Source organism: Neovison vison, chromosome 4 (genome assembly GCF_020171115.1).
Source record: "Neovison vison isolate M4711 chromosome 4, ASM_NN_V1, whole genome shotgun sequence".
NCBI classification, from domain to species: domain Eukaryota; kingdom Metazoa; phylum Chordata; class Mammalia; order Carnivora; family Mustelidae; genus Neogale; species Neogale vison.
In genome coordinates this window covers 639,975-656,409 of record NC_058094.1, presented here as the reverse complement: position 1 = coordinate 656,409, position 16,435 = coordinate 639,975, and the positions used below count along the sequence as shown (strand labels likewise).

Below are 16,435 nucleotides of genomic sequence, written 5' to 3'. Positions count from 1 at the left end.
GCTTTTCACATAATCCCGGTCCACTTAGAGTTCACTCTTATGTGTGAGGCGACAGATGTGGGACCTCGCTGGGCGGAACAGCAGCTGCCCACCCCCCGGCCCCTGCGCTCTGCCCAGCGCCCCACCTCCCTCTGCTGGACACTCACTTCAGGTGGCAGCGGGGACGAGGGACCCCTGAAGAGTCCTGCGCTTCCTTAAAGCAGGGGCAGGGACAGGGTGGGGTGGGGGGCAGGTGGAGGCAGGAGGCTGGGAGGTGTGTAAGGGACGTCGCCAGGCCCAGGGCAGGCAAGGCCATTTGCTTAGAGCAGAGTGGGCAAGGCTCTGTTATCTGAGGGGTGAAGATGGGGCCAGGACCCAGCAAGGGTGAAGCGGGGGGTCTCTCGCAGCCCCTCACCTGACAGGGCTTGCTTTCTCGAGGAGAGGACACGCCACAGCTATCAGCCAGGATCGGCAGAGCTGCCTCCCTCTGCTGTCTTGTGGGGACTCACTCCCTCCTTACCTCCTGACTGTCCCTCTGTCTGCACGCACCTACCACCTACGTACCCAGCCCTCCTCCGCTCGGGGACCCCTCCTTCTCCGGGGGGTGGGGAGGAGCCACCAAGGGGCTGTACTGGCCATACTCTTGCCCATATCTGGACCCAGGTGTTACAGGGGGCACCTGCCCACCCGTGGCTTCTGCGGGGTCCCAGCCCCCTCTCTGCTGTCCCCCCGAGTGCCTCTGCAGGACCCCCTCCACCTGTCTCTCCAGGCCCTGGTGCCCTTCCACAACCTCGGCCTCCTCATTGGCCTCTTCTCCCCTCGCTGTGCGGACTTGTGGCCCGCCACCCGCCAGGAGGCCGTGAGCTGTGTCCACACCCTGCTGTACCTGCAGCTGGGCTACGAGGGTGAGCCCGGGCTGGGTGCAGGTGCTGGAGGCCGAGGGGCAGAGTCTGGGCCCTGGGGGCTGCGGAGGGGCCTGCCCAGCTCCACTCTCCATCCTGCCTCTGTAGGCTTCGCCCGCGACTACCGGGACGATGTGGTTGAGCGACTCCTCACCCTCAAAGACGGCCTCGTGCGCCCCGACCCTGACGTCCTGTTCCACACCTGCCACAGCATCGGCCAGGTTACCAGTGGGAACAGCCGCAGCGGGCGGAGCGGCAGCAGTGCCTGGGGCAGAGGGGCTCTCCGAGCAGTCAGGACCTTGCGTGTTGTGGGCTCCTCAGGGCGCTGGTGCAGGGCACCGTGGGGCTAGTGGGCACGGCGCGGAGACCGGGCACCGAGGCAGGCGTCGCTCAGATGAGCTCTCGGGCACCACCGCTGGCCGGCACTGCTGCCCTCTCCCTGGGGTCGACCCTCTGACGCCCAGCGGCAGGGGCGTGGTCAGGAGCTGCTCTGAGGAGCAGAGAAAGCTGCCCCAGCCTCCCCAAGAGCCCCCATGCCAGGGCTGGGCTCCTCTTCCATTTGGTACCCAGAAATGGCCCTGGGGGTTCGGGAAGCTGTCTCTGCTACAGAAGGAAGAAGGGAGGGGTTACTTAGCGAGAGGCAAAGACCCAGGCCTGGGCGAGTCCGGGTGGAACGGCAGCGTGTGTGTGGCTGGGGTGAGGCGTGGCGGATGTCCTGCCACCTTCCTGCCCATGGCTCCTCTGTGTGTGGTTTTGGGACCTCGTGCAGCCTGAGCGCTGCTTCTGCACTTGAGCATTGAGCCCGGGGCTCTGCTGGGCCGAGAGGACAAGGAGGGGACTGTTGGGTGGGATGCATTACCCTCTGCCCTTGACTCTGGTCTGGAGAGCTCCAGAGCCACTGTGCCCACCGAGACCCCCCGCTGCCCCCCCCCCCGCCTGCATCCCAGCTGCTGGAGGTCAGGAGGGGCCTCCAGGAGGGCGCTCTGACCCGCCTGCTGTACTGCACGGACCACCTTCCAGGGGCTGGGGTAGGCAGGCCCTGGGGGCTGTGCCCATGGCCTGGTGGGGCATCAGTGTGGACAAGGCTCCCATGTGAGCCACCACTGCCCCTGGTGCCCGGGGCAGGGTAAGGAGGGCTGGAGGAGGGCCGTGAGCAGGTGGAAGTGGAGCAGCCCTTGCGTCAGCCCCAGACCCCAGGATCTTGGGTCTGGAAGGGCGCTGGCCCCGCCCTCGCAGTTGTTCTGACGCAACCGTCCTGCTAGATCATCGCGAAGCGCCTCCCGCCAGAGCAACTCATCAGCCTCTTGCTGACCATGTTTGAGGGGCTGGGCGACCCCGACAAGAACTGTTCTCGGGCCGCTACCGTCATGATCAACTGCCTGCTGAAGGAGCGAGGCAACGTGCTCCTGGAGAAGGTGCGGGGGCCGGGGCCTTTCCATTGGGGTGGGAGGGGGCTGTGGGTGGGTCGGGGGCGGGGCCGGTGGCCCGCTGCCTGCGCTGGGGCTCCCGCAGCCCTGGCTCCTGTCCCCTTGCCCTGCCCGCCTGATAAGCACAGGGTTTTCTCTTCCGGTTGAAGACAGGTGAGCACTGGGCCCAGGGGACTGCTGAGGAATTGAGGGGGAGGAGGGAGGAAAGGGAAAGAAGATGCAGGGGTAAGGTGTAGGGAGCCCTTTAGCAAGTGGGCGCTGGGTGGGCACTCTGGGCAGGACCGGGAGAGTCCCACGGCCAGCTGCCCCAGAGAGGCCATGCGCGGGACACTCAGGTGCTGCCCGCTCCATCGGCCCGTGCGTTCAACCTGCCTCTGGGCCTCTTGGCGGGAGCTCGGGGACTGTCGTTCACTGTGTGCACTGCCAGCTGCTCTGTGTCCCAGATGAGGCGGGCTCCAAGGGTCCGGGGGTGCCTGCCCTGTCCTGCGCCTGGAAAGCATGTGAACAGAGGACTTGTCCAAGGCACCCAGCCCCGGGAGTCCCCGCAGACGTGCACGCGCAGAGCACCCGTCAGTCTCCCAGCCCCTGGTCCGTACCCCGGCACCCCACAGGGTGGCACGGAGCACAGCCGCCTGCGTGCAGCGCCGCCCAGTGGTGACCGGGGAGGTCGTGCATGTTGCTGCCTCGCTCCGTCCTTCCAGCGAGCGGTGGGTCCCTCGTTCCGTCCCTCCCGTCCCCTGGCCTCAGTTCCCAGTCTGGGCAGTCTTTTTTTTTTTTAAGATTTATTTATTTATTTATTTATTGACAGAGATCACAAGTAGGCAGAGAGAGAGAAGGGGAAGCAGGCTCCCCGCTGAGCAGAGAGCCCCATTTGGGGCTCGATCCCAGGACCTGAGCCGAAGGCAGAGGCTTTAACCCAGTGCCCCAGTCTGGGCAGCCTTGCGGCGGGCTGTCCGAGTTCAGGTCCTTTGACGTGAGGGTTCATGTCTGTTGGGGACGTACTGGGGGAAGGACTGGCCTGCAGGAGAGGCCCCTGCGGAGCTCTGCCACTGGTTTTCCAGGCAGCCCCCCTCCCACCAGCAGCAGGTAGGGCCCCAGCGAGCCCCATGGTGTCCGACTCCGGTGCGCACCCTTCTGCCGTGCGCGCAAGGGCTCCGCAGACGCGTGCAGCCTGCGTCTCTCTGGCAGCCGATGCGGTTGAACCGTCCGCCCGTGTGTGCTGGCTACTCGGGGATCCTCCCTCGTGAAGACACCAGTGTTCTGGCCACGTTTTGTCTGGGGTGTCTGCGCTTTTACTGGTGGTGGAAATGTTTTATCCGTGCAGGGCACACGCTCTGTGTTGGAGGCCGGCACACATGGGGGCGTGCGCACGCATCTCAAACACTTTCTCAAGACAGAGATGGAGGAGCGCTGGGCAAGGCCGCGGGACAGCAGAGTCGGCTCCCAGCGAGGGCTGCAGCGGGTGCGGCGGGTGGGCAGAGCCTGGACCTGGAGGAGAGCTGTGGCAGGGTCGGGGAAGGGGTGCGGCCATGACAGGGCCCGCCGGCTAGAGGTCTGGGTTGTAGTTCGTGTCCCGCGGGGTACTTCGGACTGGTTTTGCCGTCAGTTCCCGCGTGATGGGTGACGGTGGGCGTCTCCTGGTGCGCTGGTTGGCTGCGCGCATGTCTTCTTTGGGGACGTATCTGTCTGTGTCCTTGGCCCAGTTTAATGTGCTGTCGTTGGATCTGCCGTTGGGTCGCAGAGGCTGCACGTGCTCTGAGTGCCGGCGTGGCATCGGGTGTGTGATTTACAGACATTTTTCCCCATTCTCCAGGGTTCCTCCTCACTCTGCTGACTGTGTCGCTTGATGCATGAAAGTTTTGGTTTTTTTAAAGGTTTTATTTATTTGACAAAGACAGAGAGGGAACACAAGTAGTGGGGGAGGGAGCAGCAGGCTGCCCACTGAGCAGGGAGTGCGACACAGGTCTTGATCCCAGGACCCCGGGATCACAAACTGAGCTGAAGGCAGATGCTTAACGACTGAGCCGCCCACCCCCAGGTGCCCTGTTTGTTTTCTTTACAAGAAAACTCTAAACCCAGGGTGGGGCTTGAGCTCATGGCTCTGAGACCAAGAACCGCGGGCTCGACCGGCTGAGCCAGGTTCCCCTCGCAGGAGGGGAATTTTAATTTACTTGTTAGAGCAAACACAAGCAGGGATAGAAGCAGGCTTCCCACAGAGCAGGGAGCCCGATGCGGGGCTCGACCCCAAGACCCCGGGATCATGACCTGAGCCGAAGGCAGACTCTCCACGACTGAGCCCCACCCCCAGGTGCCCTGATGTTTTGCTGTGGTCGCCTGTCCTTGTGGGTCACAGCCAAGAAATCATTGCCAGATGCAGTGCCGCAAAGCCTTTCTTTCCTCCTTGGAGTTCTCTAGTGTTTGGTCTCGCCGCTCACGGTAGACCCGGGCTCCTCTCCACGGGCCCCTCACCCCAGGCTGGCGGGCGGGCGCTTTTCCACGCTGTCCTCTCCGGCTCAGGCTCACAGACAGGGCCCTTCCCGCGCCTCCCTCAAGGAGGGGTGTTCCTGACACCCGGGCCCGCACTGTGTGTCTGTGGCCACCAGAGTCTCATGGGGGCCGTGGCACACCGGCCTCTTGTGCCCAAGGATGCCATGGCGGGCCGCCGTTTCCATTCCTGTCCTGGCAGAGCTTGGCGGGGGGACATCCTAGAGACGCCAGGACGCTGTTAGGGGGTCAGCTTCTCTGACATCAAATCAGAAGATGGGGTCCTCGGGGGTGACGCGTGACTGGACACAGCACGAACTAGGGCACATTGGACCACTGAGCACAGAGGGCAGGACAGAGCAGCCGCCACACGCTCCTGACCTCCGTGGTGCCGGCAGGCGGAGAAGGGCCTCCTGCGGGTGGCCGGGAACGTGCCGGGGAAGCCGAGGGAGCAGGACAGCCGGACGTAAACAGCGTGGGGCTGGCACCGTGGCAGGTGGCCCGTGGCCCGGCAGCTCCCTGTGAGCCTGTGCCCGGAGCAGGGAAACAGCCGCACGAGTCGGACGCGGACGCTCACAGCGGCACAGTCCGCGACGGCCAAGTGGTGGCCACGGCCTACACAGAACCGCGACGCGTGCTCCCCGCGCAGCGGGTGCTGACTCAGCAGCCGAGCGGAACGAAGCTGAAACCCGCTGCCTGGGCACCGCCCGGGAAACGTCTGCAAAACTCAAGACACGAGACACCAAAGGCCCGGGGTGTGAGTGCACAGCTCCGACGTTCGCACGGCCGGCCGGGGGGCTGCCGGGGCGGGGAGGGGTGGCTGATGCACGTGAAGTTTCTTGGGGGTGACGGGGACGCTCTCGGATGGGCAGGTGTGGCTGCCTGACGCTCTGGGCACCCCAGAGACCCCCGAGTTGCATACGTACAGCGGGTGGGCTCCGTGGCGAGCGGTCCTGTCTGCAAAGGCGCCGGGAGGAAACCACGGAGCAGGAGAGCGGGAGCCGGGGCGCAGGCGCGGGGGGCGCAGGCGGGGCTGGTGAAGCTGAGCCAGAACCACCGAGCAGGCCGAGCCCCACACGGTGGGCCGTCAGAACGCAGACCCCCATCCTGGGACAGGACGGGGCGGGCTCACTGGAGCCGACCCTGGGCCGAGAGCCTCCGCAGCCCCGCACTGGGGTTCTAGGTGCTGAGCGAAACAGGCAGCAGCAAGGAAAGTATCAGAGACGCGGGATAAACCCACCAAACCAGTTGGAAGGAAACACCCGGCAAGTTTGGGCAGAGAGCCAGCACCCGAAGTGAGCGAGGGGGGAAGCTGCTCGTCCCGCGCCCGCAGAAGCGCCCCGCAGCCCACGGGCTCGCTGCTGGGACCACCGAGGGACGCGGAAGTCAGCTGGGCCGGCAGCCGTGCGCACGCAGGGGCCGTGTGTCCAGGCCGAGAGCCTGGTAGAATGGAGCGCGTTGAGCCCCGGACTCGGGGGCTGGGGGTTCCTGTGGACGCCGCTGCACCCACGGGAACAGGACCCCAGACCCAGCTGGTATGGAAGACACCCCTCCCAGCTCAGCACATCTTCACTGCTGGGGCTCCCCGGGCCGGCCTGGAGAGGACGTGGCTCCCTGTGGCGGGGCCCCGGCTGTGACAGTGACAGTGACAGTGACAGTGACAGCCGGGTCAGTGGGAGGACAGCCCTGGCGTGAGTGTGCTAATCTGCTTTCTGTACCCAAAGTTGTAAAAGAATGTTGTCATGGTCACGAGTCTTTTGAGAAATGACGGTGACAGCACCTCCCCCTGCAGCCCAGCCAGGGGCCTCTGGCTTGCCCACACGGGCGTACGGCCTCCCACGTGCCCTTCCCAGCCTCGGGCCCCACGTGCCCTTGCTGGCTGGCGTGGGCCTGGCCTGGAACGTTCCACCATCATAGCTGTGGCCAGGCCCTTCTTGCTGCTCCTGCCTCCTGGGCACCCAGGAAGGGCAGTGCACGGGTGTGCCAGCTGCCTCGTCCAGGGGACCGTGTGCCTGCCGCCGTCTCGTCTGCTGTCCTCTCAGACCCATGTCTGCCACTATGCAGCCTGCAGGGTCATGGATCCCAGTGCCTGGGGCCAGCGCCTCCTCCGCGTCAGCCCAGGGACCCGCAGTGACGAGGCCATGCCCAGAACAGGGCCTGCCGGACCAGGGCGGGGCAGGGGCACAGGCCACCCGCGGCCGCAGTCCCCCTGCTGCTGCTTGCACCTGACGGCCCCTCCGGCTTCTGGGACGCTGGCGGCCAGCCATGCCCCGGCACAGCCCAAGAGCCAGCGTCCGCGTCCTGGTCCTCTCTGTCCCAGTGCAGCCGTCACCTTGTTGCCTGGCGCGGGCGGCTGTGTGTGCTGTTCCAGGGGCTGGAGGCTGCGTGTCCCTGCCCGGGGGTACGAGGGCCCCGCAGGGGCTGGTGACTGCCATGTGCACCCCAGTGGCCTTCTCCCATGCTCCGCGCGCCCCACAGACCGCCGCCCTGTGTGCACGTGGTACCTCCTGCCCCTGGCTGGCCTCTCGGGCGCTTGTTACTTCCCACATCGAATCTAGGCCCTCGTTCTCGGGCCACAGTGACTCTGCCCGAGGGGGCCAGGCTCTTGCCTTCTCCCTTCGGTCTGGTGGCCAGCAGTGTGATCTGTGGGGATTCCCCTCCCCGTGACCCCGCTGAGTGGGGCTCACAGCCGCTCTCCCTGGGGCCCAGTGCTCTGCGGGCACCGGAATGGCTCGGGCTGGGGGTGCGGGCCCAGGGCCTGACCTCCGTGGCCCACTGCCTGCAGGTACCTGAGCTCGTGACTGTGCTCCGCTCGAAGCTGCAGGACACCCAGGAGGAGGACATCCTGCAGGCCGCCCAGCGCAGCGTGTACCTCCTGGCGTCCCAGCACTGTGCCGCCGTGGTGGCCAGCCTCCTGGGCAGCCCCCTGCCCTTTGACAGGTACGTGGCACCTGCCAGGCTGCGGGGGGCCTGGGGTCCGACCGCGGGGCTCCAGGCCAAGGCCCAGCTCAGAAACTGGACTTGAGGGTCCTGCCTGTCGCCAGCCCCTCCTGCGTCAGTGTGCACAGCCCCTTGCTCTGCTGGGGAGGGTCCCCCACGCGCACTTCCAGCTCCTGACTTTCTGCGAATGACCATCAAAGGAGAGGGTCTCTCTCTGCCCCAGGTCTGCGCCCTGGTCCTGCCTTTGCTACCGGCGAGGCCTCTGAGCTCCTGTGCTGGGCTCCTCTGTGCCCCAGGCGGGGGTCCGCACGCCCCCACCCCCCGCTGGCAGGTGCTGTCCTCTGTCCCGGGCACTCTCCTCTCCCTGACTCGTGTTGGCTGCGTCTTGCTGAGGCGCGTGGAGGCCTGCTGCCCGGTCGGGGTGCCTCTCTTCCTCAGGGACGCCCCCGACGTTGGGGTACATCGTCGGACATCCTGTCCCTGTCAGCCTTGTCTGCCTTGGGACACGGCCGGCTGCGTTTCACGGCCGGCGTGACGGGAGCCCTGCCCCCGCGACCACTTCTCCGCCTCTTTTGATCTCCTTTTAGCTCGACTGGGAGTTTTTTGTGAATTGGTTTTGCCCCTGAATTAGTCCAGAAGTCATACCCCATTTCTGTTCTTCTGGCGGCCCGGAGAGTGGGGCTGTGTGCGCAGAGCCCGGCCCACGAGCTCCTCCCTCGGGCCTCTGCACGCGGGGCTCCTTCTGGGCGTCTGCATGGACAGGGACACGGAAGGGTCTGGCTGTGGCCGCGGCCCGCCCGCCGCTGCTCTCCTGCGGGCCCCGCCCCGTTGCTCATCACTTACCCCATCGCTTCTTTGGGCGGGTGTGTGTGTGTGTGTGTGTGTGTGTCACCGGCACCACCCACGGCCCGGACGGGGGCAGGGAAGTTGTCCAGCGCCCAGTAGTGCCCGTGGGCCCCTCACCTGAAACTCCGCGAAGCGTCCGGCCACCTGACTGCTGTCACTAGACACGCTCCGCCCCATGGTGAGCTCAGATGACAGAATCCGTAGAAGAACCCCCGGCGTTTCCTGCCAGCTTCCTTGACGAAGCCCTCGGTCTCTGCTCTGGGGCACACCTGCTGGGGGGGCTGCTGCAGGCACAAACGCCCCCCCCCCCAGTTTATGCATGAGCGCAAAACTGTCCCAGCCCAGGCATCTGCACGGGGCAGCTGTGGGCCCGATCCGGCCAGCAACTGGTTTCTGTCCAAAGTGTGAGCTCACGATGGGCCTACGAGTGGTTAGGAAAGGAAATCAAAATAATAATTCTTTGTGGCTTGTGAAAAATGATATGAAATTGAAATCTGCCCATAAGCGAAGTGACTGGAACGTGGTGCGCCGCTCCCTTCCATGGCAGTGTCCACAGAGGCCCTGTGTGTGCGGTCAGAAGGGTGCTGGGCCCTGTCCTGGACACAGGTGGATGTGTCCACCATGCCCAGCGCCTCCCTGTGTCCCCATCGGCGCGCCACACCCTCCCCTCCTGCTGGGCACGTGCGTTCGGCCCGTGTCGCTTTCCTTCTGCGCGGCGGGTCCTCGGCGTCTCCCCGCTGAGAGTCTGCGGTCTCCGGCTCTGGCATGGGAAGGGGCCCTCGCCCGGCCGCCCTTGAACGTTCTGTGGAGCCGGGAGTCTGGCTGGACAGGTGTTTCGGTGCATGGGTTGGGGGCCGGGCCAGGCTGCTGCAGGGCCACTGGAGGACGCAAGTGTCTGTCCTCCGTCCTGCGTCCTCTCCGTCCTTTTTCTCTTGGAGACCCACCCCCCTTCCTCACCTTTCTGTCCTCCCGCTCTTGTGCTGAGTTCAAGGGGACCTCTCCCGGCCGGGGTCCCAGGTCGCCGTGGGCGCGGTTGGGCCAAGCGGGCGCCAGACCTCCCGTGTCTTGGGGGAAGGGCGGCGGCTGTTCTTTCCAAATCTCTCTTCGGACCGTCCAGGTCCCACCGGGTGTCCGAAGCGCGTCTTCTGTGCGGCCCGTGGACTGGGCGGCTTTGGCGCAGTCGTACCCCCAGGGCCTGCTGGGCCCGACTCGCTCCGGCCGAGGCCTGCAGAGTGCCCTCCCCTCCGGGAAAGCCTCCTGGGGGGCCTCCGAGCCTGTGTTCATGTCGCCCCATTCCCCCTGCCCTCTGTGGCCTGCTGCTCGCCTCCCAGACCCCCAGGGGCAGGGGAGATGCGAGGTCAGGGGGTCGTCTCCCGGCTGGTGGGAGTGAAGGCTCGCGGGCGCGTCGGAGGGCCACGGTGTGGGGCTGGCAGTGACCTGGGGGTGACTGGCCTTCCGCCCTGTTCCAGCCACACCTGTACTCTGTGGCGGGCGCTGGCTGTGGAGCCCGGCCTCACCACGCAGGTCCTGGGGCTGCTCCTGGACAAGATGAGCAGGGACGTCCCGTTCAAGGAGACCCGGACCTTCCTGCTGAGCAGCTCCCCGGGCCGCGAGGCCACTCTGCTCCCCCTTGCGGTGAGTGGGGTCCTGGGGCTGCCGCGTGGGGCCCCGCACGGCCTTGCCCCTGCTCGTCGAGGAGGCCGGGGGAGGGGCCGTGTTGCTGCCGGCAGGAGGACCCCACAGGTGGCCCGGGTGCCACCCCTCAGGCACCTGGCAGCTAACAGGGGTGCGGGCGCCAGCCCGGCTGGGAGGCCGAGCTCGTTAAGGCCCCACAGGTGTTGGTCCCCAAGGGCATGGAGTCCGTTTCATCCTGCGGAAAAAAGTGAGCCCGCTTGGCAACGTTCTCAGCAGTAAAGCAGCTGTGAGAACTCCCTCCTCCTCCTGCCGTGGGACCGAGCGCAGATGGCGGAAGGCCTGTCCCCAGGTGGCCACGCTGCCCCCGTGCCTGCCCCCGGCCCCTGATGGCCCAGCTAGGCTGCAGCCCTCCCCGGGCCCGAGCTCTCCACGCATGCCAGGGTGGGCCGCGGGTGGGCCGGTTTTGGGGTGCAGGGCCCAGCCTTCACCGCGGCCAGCCCCCGAGGGAGGGCTGAGCCTGAAGCGGCCCCTGTCCCCAGGCCACATGCGCGCTGTACGAGGTGATGAGCGTGCCGGCGTCCGGGCCCGCGGTGCTCGGGCTGTACCCCCAGCTGTTCGCGGCGCTGCTGCAGCGGGTCAGCTGCACCGTGGGCGTCGCGCTGCCGCGGACCCTGCAGGCCAAGGAGAGGAGGAGCGCGGCCTCTGCTCCAGCCCCCAGGACCCTCGAGCCCTGCAGGTAGGCGGGCCCCCCCCCCCACTGCCCCCAGCACTGTGGCACGAGCTCGTGTGTGTGCACGCGTGTGCAAGGGCGCCCGGCATCCTGGCAGTCAGGGACAGGACCGGAAGCGCAGGCCAGGCCTTGGGGGCTTGACTCAGGGCCTGCTTTGTGTCTGGGACACTGGCACTTCCCCCGCGGATGATGTCCCGGGTCCCACAGTCGGGACTGGGGCTGTGGGGGAGGCAGCTGCCGCTTGCCCATGGTCTGCAGGGGCTTGTCGGACGCTCGGGTAGGTCCTGAGTCCTGCCTCCTCTAGAACGTGGAGCCACGGGGTGAGCCCCCCTCACAGCCCCACGTGTGCCGCCTCAGTCCTGAGCTCTGGCTTCCGGCCGCCCTCCCAGCCCATCAGGGACCCCCTTCGGAGGCGTCAGACGCCCCGCCCCGCGGAGAGGGCTCCTCCCCTGCAGCTGTCACTGGACTGTGGGAACCTTGTGGTCTCTACCAAGTGGGCCCGGGGTCCTGGGGCAGGAGGCCGGTGGCTGGAGCGGCCTGCCGGCAGCGGTCACCAGAGCTGGTGCTGGGACACCTGCCTGCCTGACCTGGTCTCTGGGCTCATTCCTGCGCCCTCCGGGGAGGCACCTCAGGGCTCCAGGTGACTGCCCCAGGCCACAGGGCGACACACGAAGCCCGAGGAACAGTGAGCTCAGGCTGCCTCCCCACCCACTGCAGGCCTGCGCTGTCAGCTGGCCCCGGGGGGGTGCAGCGGGCAGCATCGGCTTGTCCCCTCCTCTCGGCCCCGCTGCGCTGCCCCACACAGGAGCCACTCACACGTTTTGCCAGAGACTGTTCAGCAGAGCCTTCTGGTTCTGCGCAGACCAAGCGGAAAACGTGAATGGACTTGGCGCCTTGGGCCTGGCACACCGACCCCGCTCCATGGCCTGGGGGCTGCAGGGCTACAAGCCCCCATCAGGCTCCCCAGCTGCCACCCCTGAGCTGAGGGGGGCAGGGCCAGGCCTCGGAAGTCTGACCCCAGGAAGGACCACATCTGTAAGAGCCCCGGGCAGCGGGGTGGACAGGCCCTGGCGGCGCCTCATCCGAGCAGCTTCTCGGGCAAACCTGCGTCCCGGCACTTGGGCCCGGTCACAGCCCGTCGGAACCTGAGCAAGCCGTCCGCTCAGAGTCCCTGCCGCCGTGGAGGCCTGGCGGGAACCCGCGGCCGGACACCAGCGTCACGTGCGCTGCCCTAGGGGCGAGGTGGCCACTTGCCGGGGAGAGGTCAGCCCTGGGGAGGGTGGGAGGTGCTGTGGTCCCCGCGCCCCCTGTGTGTCCCCCCCCCCCCAGCCCCGGTGAGCTCGCTCGGGGCTGCAGGCGTTGCCGCGGGGCTCTGCCGAGACCCAGGCCCGCGGGCTCCCTCCCCTGTCGCCTGCCTGCTGCCAGCCCGAGTGCTTCCCAGTCAGCTGGGCAAAAGGCAGTTGCTAAATCCCAGCTGCGCCCTGGGGGCTCCGGCCACTCCTGCAAGGGAGCCGGGAGAGGCAGGTGCCCGCAGGGCTGGGTGAGGGCGGCGGGCACAGCTGCGCCTGCCATGCCCCCAGCGGCTGGGTCGAGGTGGGGCTGGACGCGCCCCAGCCAGCCGCCGGCCGTCCTGGCCTGTGGGCGGGGTTGCCCTCCTCGCCTGCACGGAGCCCCACCCGCCTGCCATCCCTTCCCTGGGCTCTGGGCTCTCCCGGGGAGGCTGTGGCTGTGCGCCTGTGAGCACGGGGGCCTCGTTCTGGGCGCCTGGACCCTGCTCCTCGGGCTGCCCGCATCGGGTCCCCACCCCACCCGCTCGTCTGAAGACCGCTCGCAAGTCAGACCTGACCTGCCTTGGGCTTCACTTTTCTCGATAACTTTCTGCGCTCTTTCTTCTGTTTCTTATTTTAATTAAATGGAGGTCATCAAGGCGAGTGAAAAACTCTGTAGGTTGTGACACTAACAGTGCCGTGGGGCCTTGGGGCCTCTGCCTGCAGCGACCCCCCACCTGCCCGTCATGGGGTGGTGGTCAGAGGGTCCAGAGCCACCTCCTGGTGCCCAGCTCAAGACGGGGGGAGCCTGAGGGGCCCCCCAGAGGGTGCTGCTGGCAGGGTACAGGCCAGGCAGCCCGGAGACATCCTCCCGACCCAGGAGGCTGAGCCTGTGTATGTTGGGGGCCCTCTGGCATCCCCAGACGCATCCGCGCATGTCCCTGCAGCTCTGCCGTGGAGGCCCTGCAGGCCATGCTGCTCCGGGGCGGCAGCGAGGACGTGGTGCAGCGCATGGAGCTGGAGGGAGGCTGGCAGCTGCTCAGGACCTCAGCGGGGCATGAGGAGGGGGTCGCCCGGCTGGCCAGGTTCGGCTTGGGCTGTCTGGGGCCCTGGGACCCCCACACATGAGGACCAGGGCCCTCCACCCTGCTGCACAGCTGGGCTGGGGACCTCCCCTGGGTGTGTGCAAGTGGGGAGGCCACCAAAGCAGCTGTGCTTACAGCTGGGGGCAGGGGGCGAGGGCCCAGGAGGGGAGGCAGGGGCAGCCCTCACGTCCACGTGGGAGTTGGGGCAGGGCAGCCCGAGGCCCCAAAACTCACGGTATGTGGCTGGCCTCCTTCCCTAGCGCCATGGCCAAGTTTGCGGGTCCCCGGCTGCCCCTGGTGATGGCGGCGCTCGTGGGCACACAGGGCAGCACATACGAGATCCAGCGGGTCACCTCCACAGGGTTTCTGGCCGAGGTAGGGGTCACCTGCTCCAGATGGCCACGGGGCCTGAGGGCGGGGGATGCTCTGCCCCACCCGTGGGAGAGGGCCCCGCTGTGCGCCCATGAAGAGACTGCCTTGGCTGTGGGTTCCGTGCTGGGCCCTCTGTGGGGGCGGGGCCCTCTCCCCGGGCCCAAAGCATCCCTCTCTCCGCAGCCCTTTTGTGGCTGTGACCGTGCCAAAGATGGGCCCTGAGTGAGCTGGGTCAGGAGTCAGAAACAAGAGGCCTTGGCCATGTGCACTGCTCCCAGCAAGTCTGGACCAGGCCCAGGGTGGGGACAAGGCCCCAGGGGTCAGTGCAGTGGGCGGGGCGGTCACGGCACCTCTGCTTCCAGCTGCTGAACAGCAACGTGGTGAATGACCTAACGCTCCTGGAGTCGCTGCTGGACAACCTGGTGGCCCGGCAGAAGGACCCATGCGCCAGCGTGCGGCGGCTGGTGCTCCGAGGCCTGGCCAACATTGCCTCCGGCTCTCCGGACAAGGTCAGGAGCGCTGTGTGGGCGCTGCAGTTGGGCACGGGGGCGGGGGGCCAGCGGGCAGCACCATGGGGACGGGCCTGCCGGGCGAGGGCTTCCTGACCTGGGGCACAGCTGAATGCGGGCACCGCCCCCACCCAGGTGCAGGCCCACGGCCCCCAGCTCCTGACGGCTGTGCTCAGCGGACTGGACGACAGGGATGACCCTCACAACCTGGTGGCCCTGGAGGCCATGGTGGGCCTGCCAAGACTGCTGGACCTGATGGAGCCCCAGGACCTGCACCCCGTGCTGCCGCACGTCGCCATCCGCATCCGGCCCTTCTTCGACAGTGTAGGCTGGGCGGGGCGAGGGGCCCGAGGCCTCACATTCCTCCGCATCCCCCTCCGCCCGTGGCACCTCCTCTCTGAGCCTTAGGCCCTGGCTCTACCCTGCTACCTGGGCCCCACAGCATGGGGGTCACCCCTGTGCCCCCTGCAGACCCTCTAGAGTACGGTGCTGGCGCCCTTCCCGGCACTGCCCCAGTCCCACGAGGGCAAGTTCTTTCTTGGCAGCCCCTCTCCATCCCTCCCCAGGTGCCTGGGCAGGGCACATGCCCATTACACAGGGACAGGGAGGGCGGCATAGGGAAGGGGCCTGAGGCCAGGGACTGGCTGACGCCCGCCCGTCCACCCCTCCCCCCCCGCCCTCGCAGGAGAAGATGGAGCTCCGTTCCGCCTCCATCCGCCTCTTCGGGCACCTCAACAAGGCCTGCCACGGCGGGGGCTGCGAGGACGTGTTCCTGGAGCAGGTCGTGGGCGGGCTGGTGCCCCTGCTGCTGCACCTGCAGGACCCCCAAGCCGCCGTGAGCAGCGTGAGTCTCCCGCAGGGGACGGGCGGGCTGGGCTCTCGGTCGCGGGGACTCACCCGCACGACCCGCAGGCCTGCAGGTTCGCCCTGTGCATGAGCGGCCCCAACCTCAAGTGCGAGGAGCTGGCCGCGGCCCTGCAGAAGCACCTCCGGGAGGGGCGGGGCCTGCACTTCGGGGAGTTCCTCAACTGCGCCTGCAAACTCCTGGTGAGGGCCGGGCCGGGGCGCGCGGGCGCCGGGGGCGCGGGGGCCCGGGGCGCAGGGGCCGGGGGCGGGCGGGGCCCGGGCTGGAGGCCGGCTCGTGGCCTCTCTGCAGATGCACCACCTCCCAGACTTGCTGGGCCGCCTGGTGAGCACCAGCCTGTTCTACTTCAAGAGCAGTTGGGAGGACGTCCGCGCTGCCGCCCCGATGCTCACAGGTGAGCCGCGCCCCCTCGGGCCACGCCCACCCGTCTGACCCGCCCCTGGCCACGCCCCTAACCCCGCCCCACCGCCCAGGGTTCCTGGTGCTGCACGCGGAGGCGGAGCACCGGCCGCAGGTGGACCTGGAGCCGCTCACCGCAGGTCAGCCCCGGGCAAGCCCCGCCCCCACCCCACCCCACCCCACCCCCAACCTGTCCGGCTGCGCGGGGCCTCACTGACCTGTGGGCACCAGGGGGGACTAAGTGATTTTCCTGGATTTCAAGGATTTTTCCCCTGTCACTGGTGACCTCATCGTCTCTAGTAATTCACGGAAACTTCTTAACTGTTCCAAAAGAGCTTAAAAAACACTAAAAAAGGAAAAACTATCTTTCCGTTGGCTCTCAGGCGCTCCCGGCAGAGGCCTGTCTTGGAGGACGGTGGGCGGGTGGCCCCAGCGGGCGGGGGCGGGGGCGGGAGCGGGAGGGGGGTGCGCCCCGGAGAGAGGCGGGCCCAGGCGGGGGCTGGGTGGGGGGGTGCTGGCAGCCGTCCTGGGCTCAGGGCGTCCTCTAGAGGCTGCAGGGGCAACCCTTGGCAGCAGCCCGCTGTCCCCCCACTCCCGTCCCCCAGCGCTCCAGCTGCTGCTCAAGGACCCAGCCCCGCTGGTGCGCGTGAAGGCTGCCGAGACTCTGGGCCGCCTGGGGAAGTTCGCCTGACGCTCCCGCGCCACAGCGGAACCCCCTGGGAGCTCCCCCAAGGAGCCGCCTGCCGGCCGCGCGGAGTCGGGACCTGCCGGCGCCCCCCCTGCCACACAGGGGTCCAACGCCTGCCCTTCTGGAGAGGCCACAGGAGGCCAGCGCGGCGCGGGGGTGGGGGGGGCAAGCGGCTGTACCCCCCACTCCGGTTTCCAATAAAGCCATTGGGTCCTCAGCAGGTGGCATGGGAGTGCCAGTCCTCCAGGGGCAGCGGGGAGCGCCTGCACCCCGTTTAGGAAGACTCTGAACTGGGGAAGGCCCCAA

General features: G+C 67.5%; 1 protein-coding gene across 2 annotated transcripts in view; it reads left to right on the top strand.

Moving 5' to 3' along the window:
• The window catches only part of MROH1 (maestro heat like repeat family member 1), a 60,968-nt gene extending 44,622 nt beyond the window's left edge, over positions 1–16,346 (top strand). For both annotated transcript variants that reach the window (XM_044244773.1, XM_044244771.1), the window contains 15 exons: positions 749–884; positions 990–1,102; positions 2,144–2,296; positions 7,578–7,732; positions 10,048–10,213; positions 10,753–10,949; positions 13,159–13,296; positions 13,557–13,671; positions 14,031–14,177; positions 14,313–14,501; positions 14,863–15,021; positions 15,090–15,224; positions 15,334–15,436; positions 15,516–15,581; positions 16,047–16,346. In XM_044244773.1, coding sequence (XP_044100708.1) covers positions 749–884; positions 990–1,102; positions 2,144–2,296; positions 7,578–7,732; positions 10,048–10,213; positions 10,753–10,949; positions 13,159–13,296; positions 13,557–13,671; positions 14,031–14,177; positions 14,313–14,501; positions 14,863–15,021; positions 15,090–15,224; positions 15,334–15,436; positions 15,516–15,581; positions 16,047–16,132 — 2,058 coding nt within the window. In that variant the 3' untranslated portion in view covers positions 16,133–16,346. The remainder of the gene's footprint in view (positions 1–748; positions 885–989; positions 1,103–2,143; positions 2,297–7,577; positions 7,733–10,047; positions 10,214–10,752; positions 10,950–13,158; positions 13,297–13,556; positions 13,672–14,030; positions 14,178–14,312; positions 14,502–14,862; positions 15,022–15,089; positions 15,225–15,333; positions 15,437–15,515; positions 15,582–16,046) is intronic.
• The last annotated feature ends 89 nt before the right edge of the window (positions 16,347–16,435 follow it).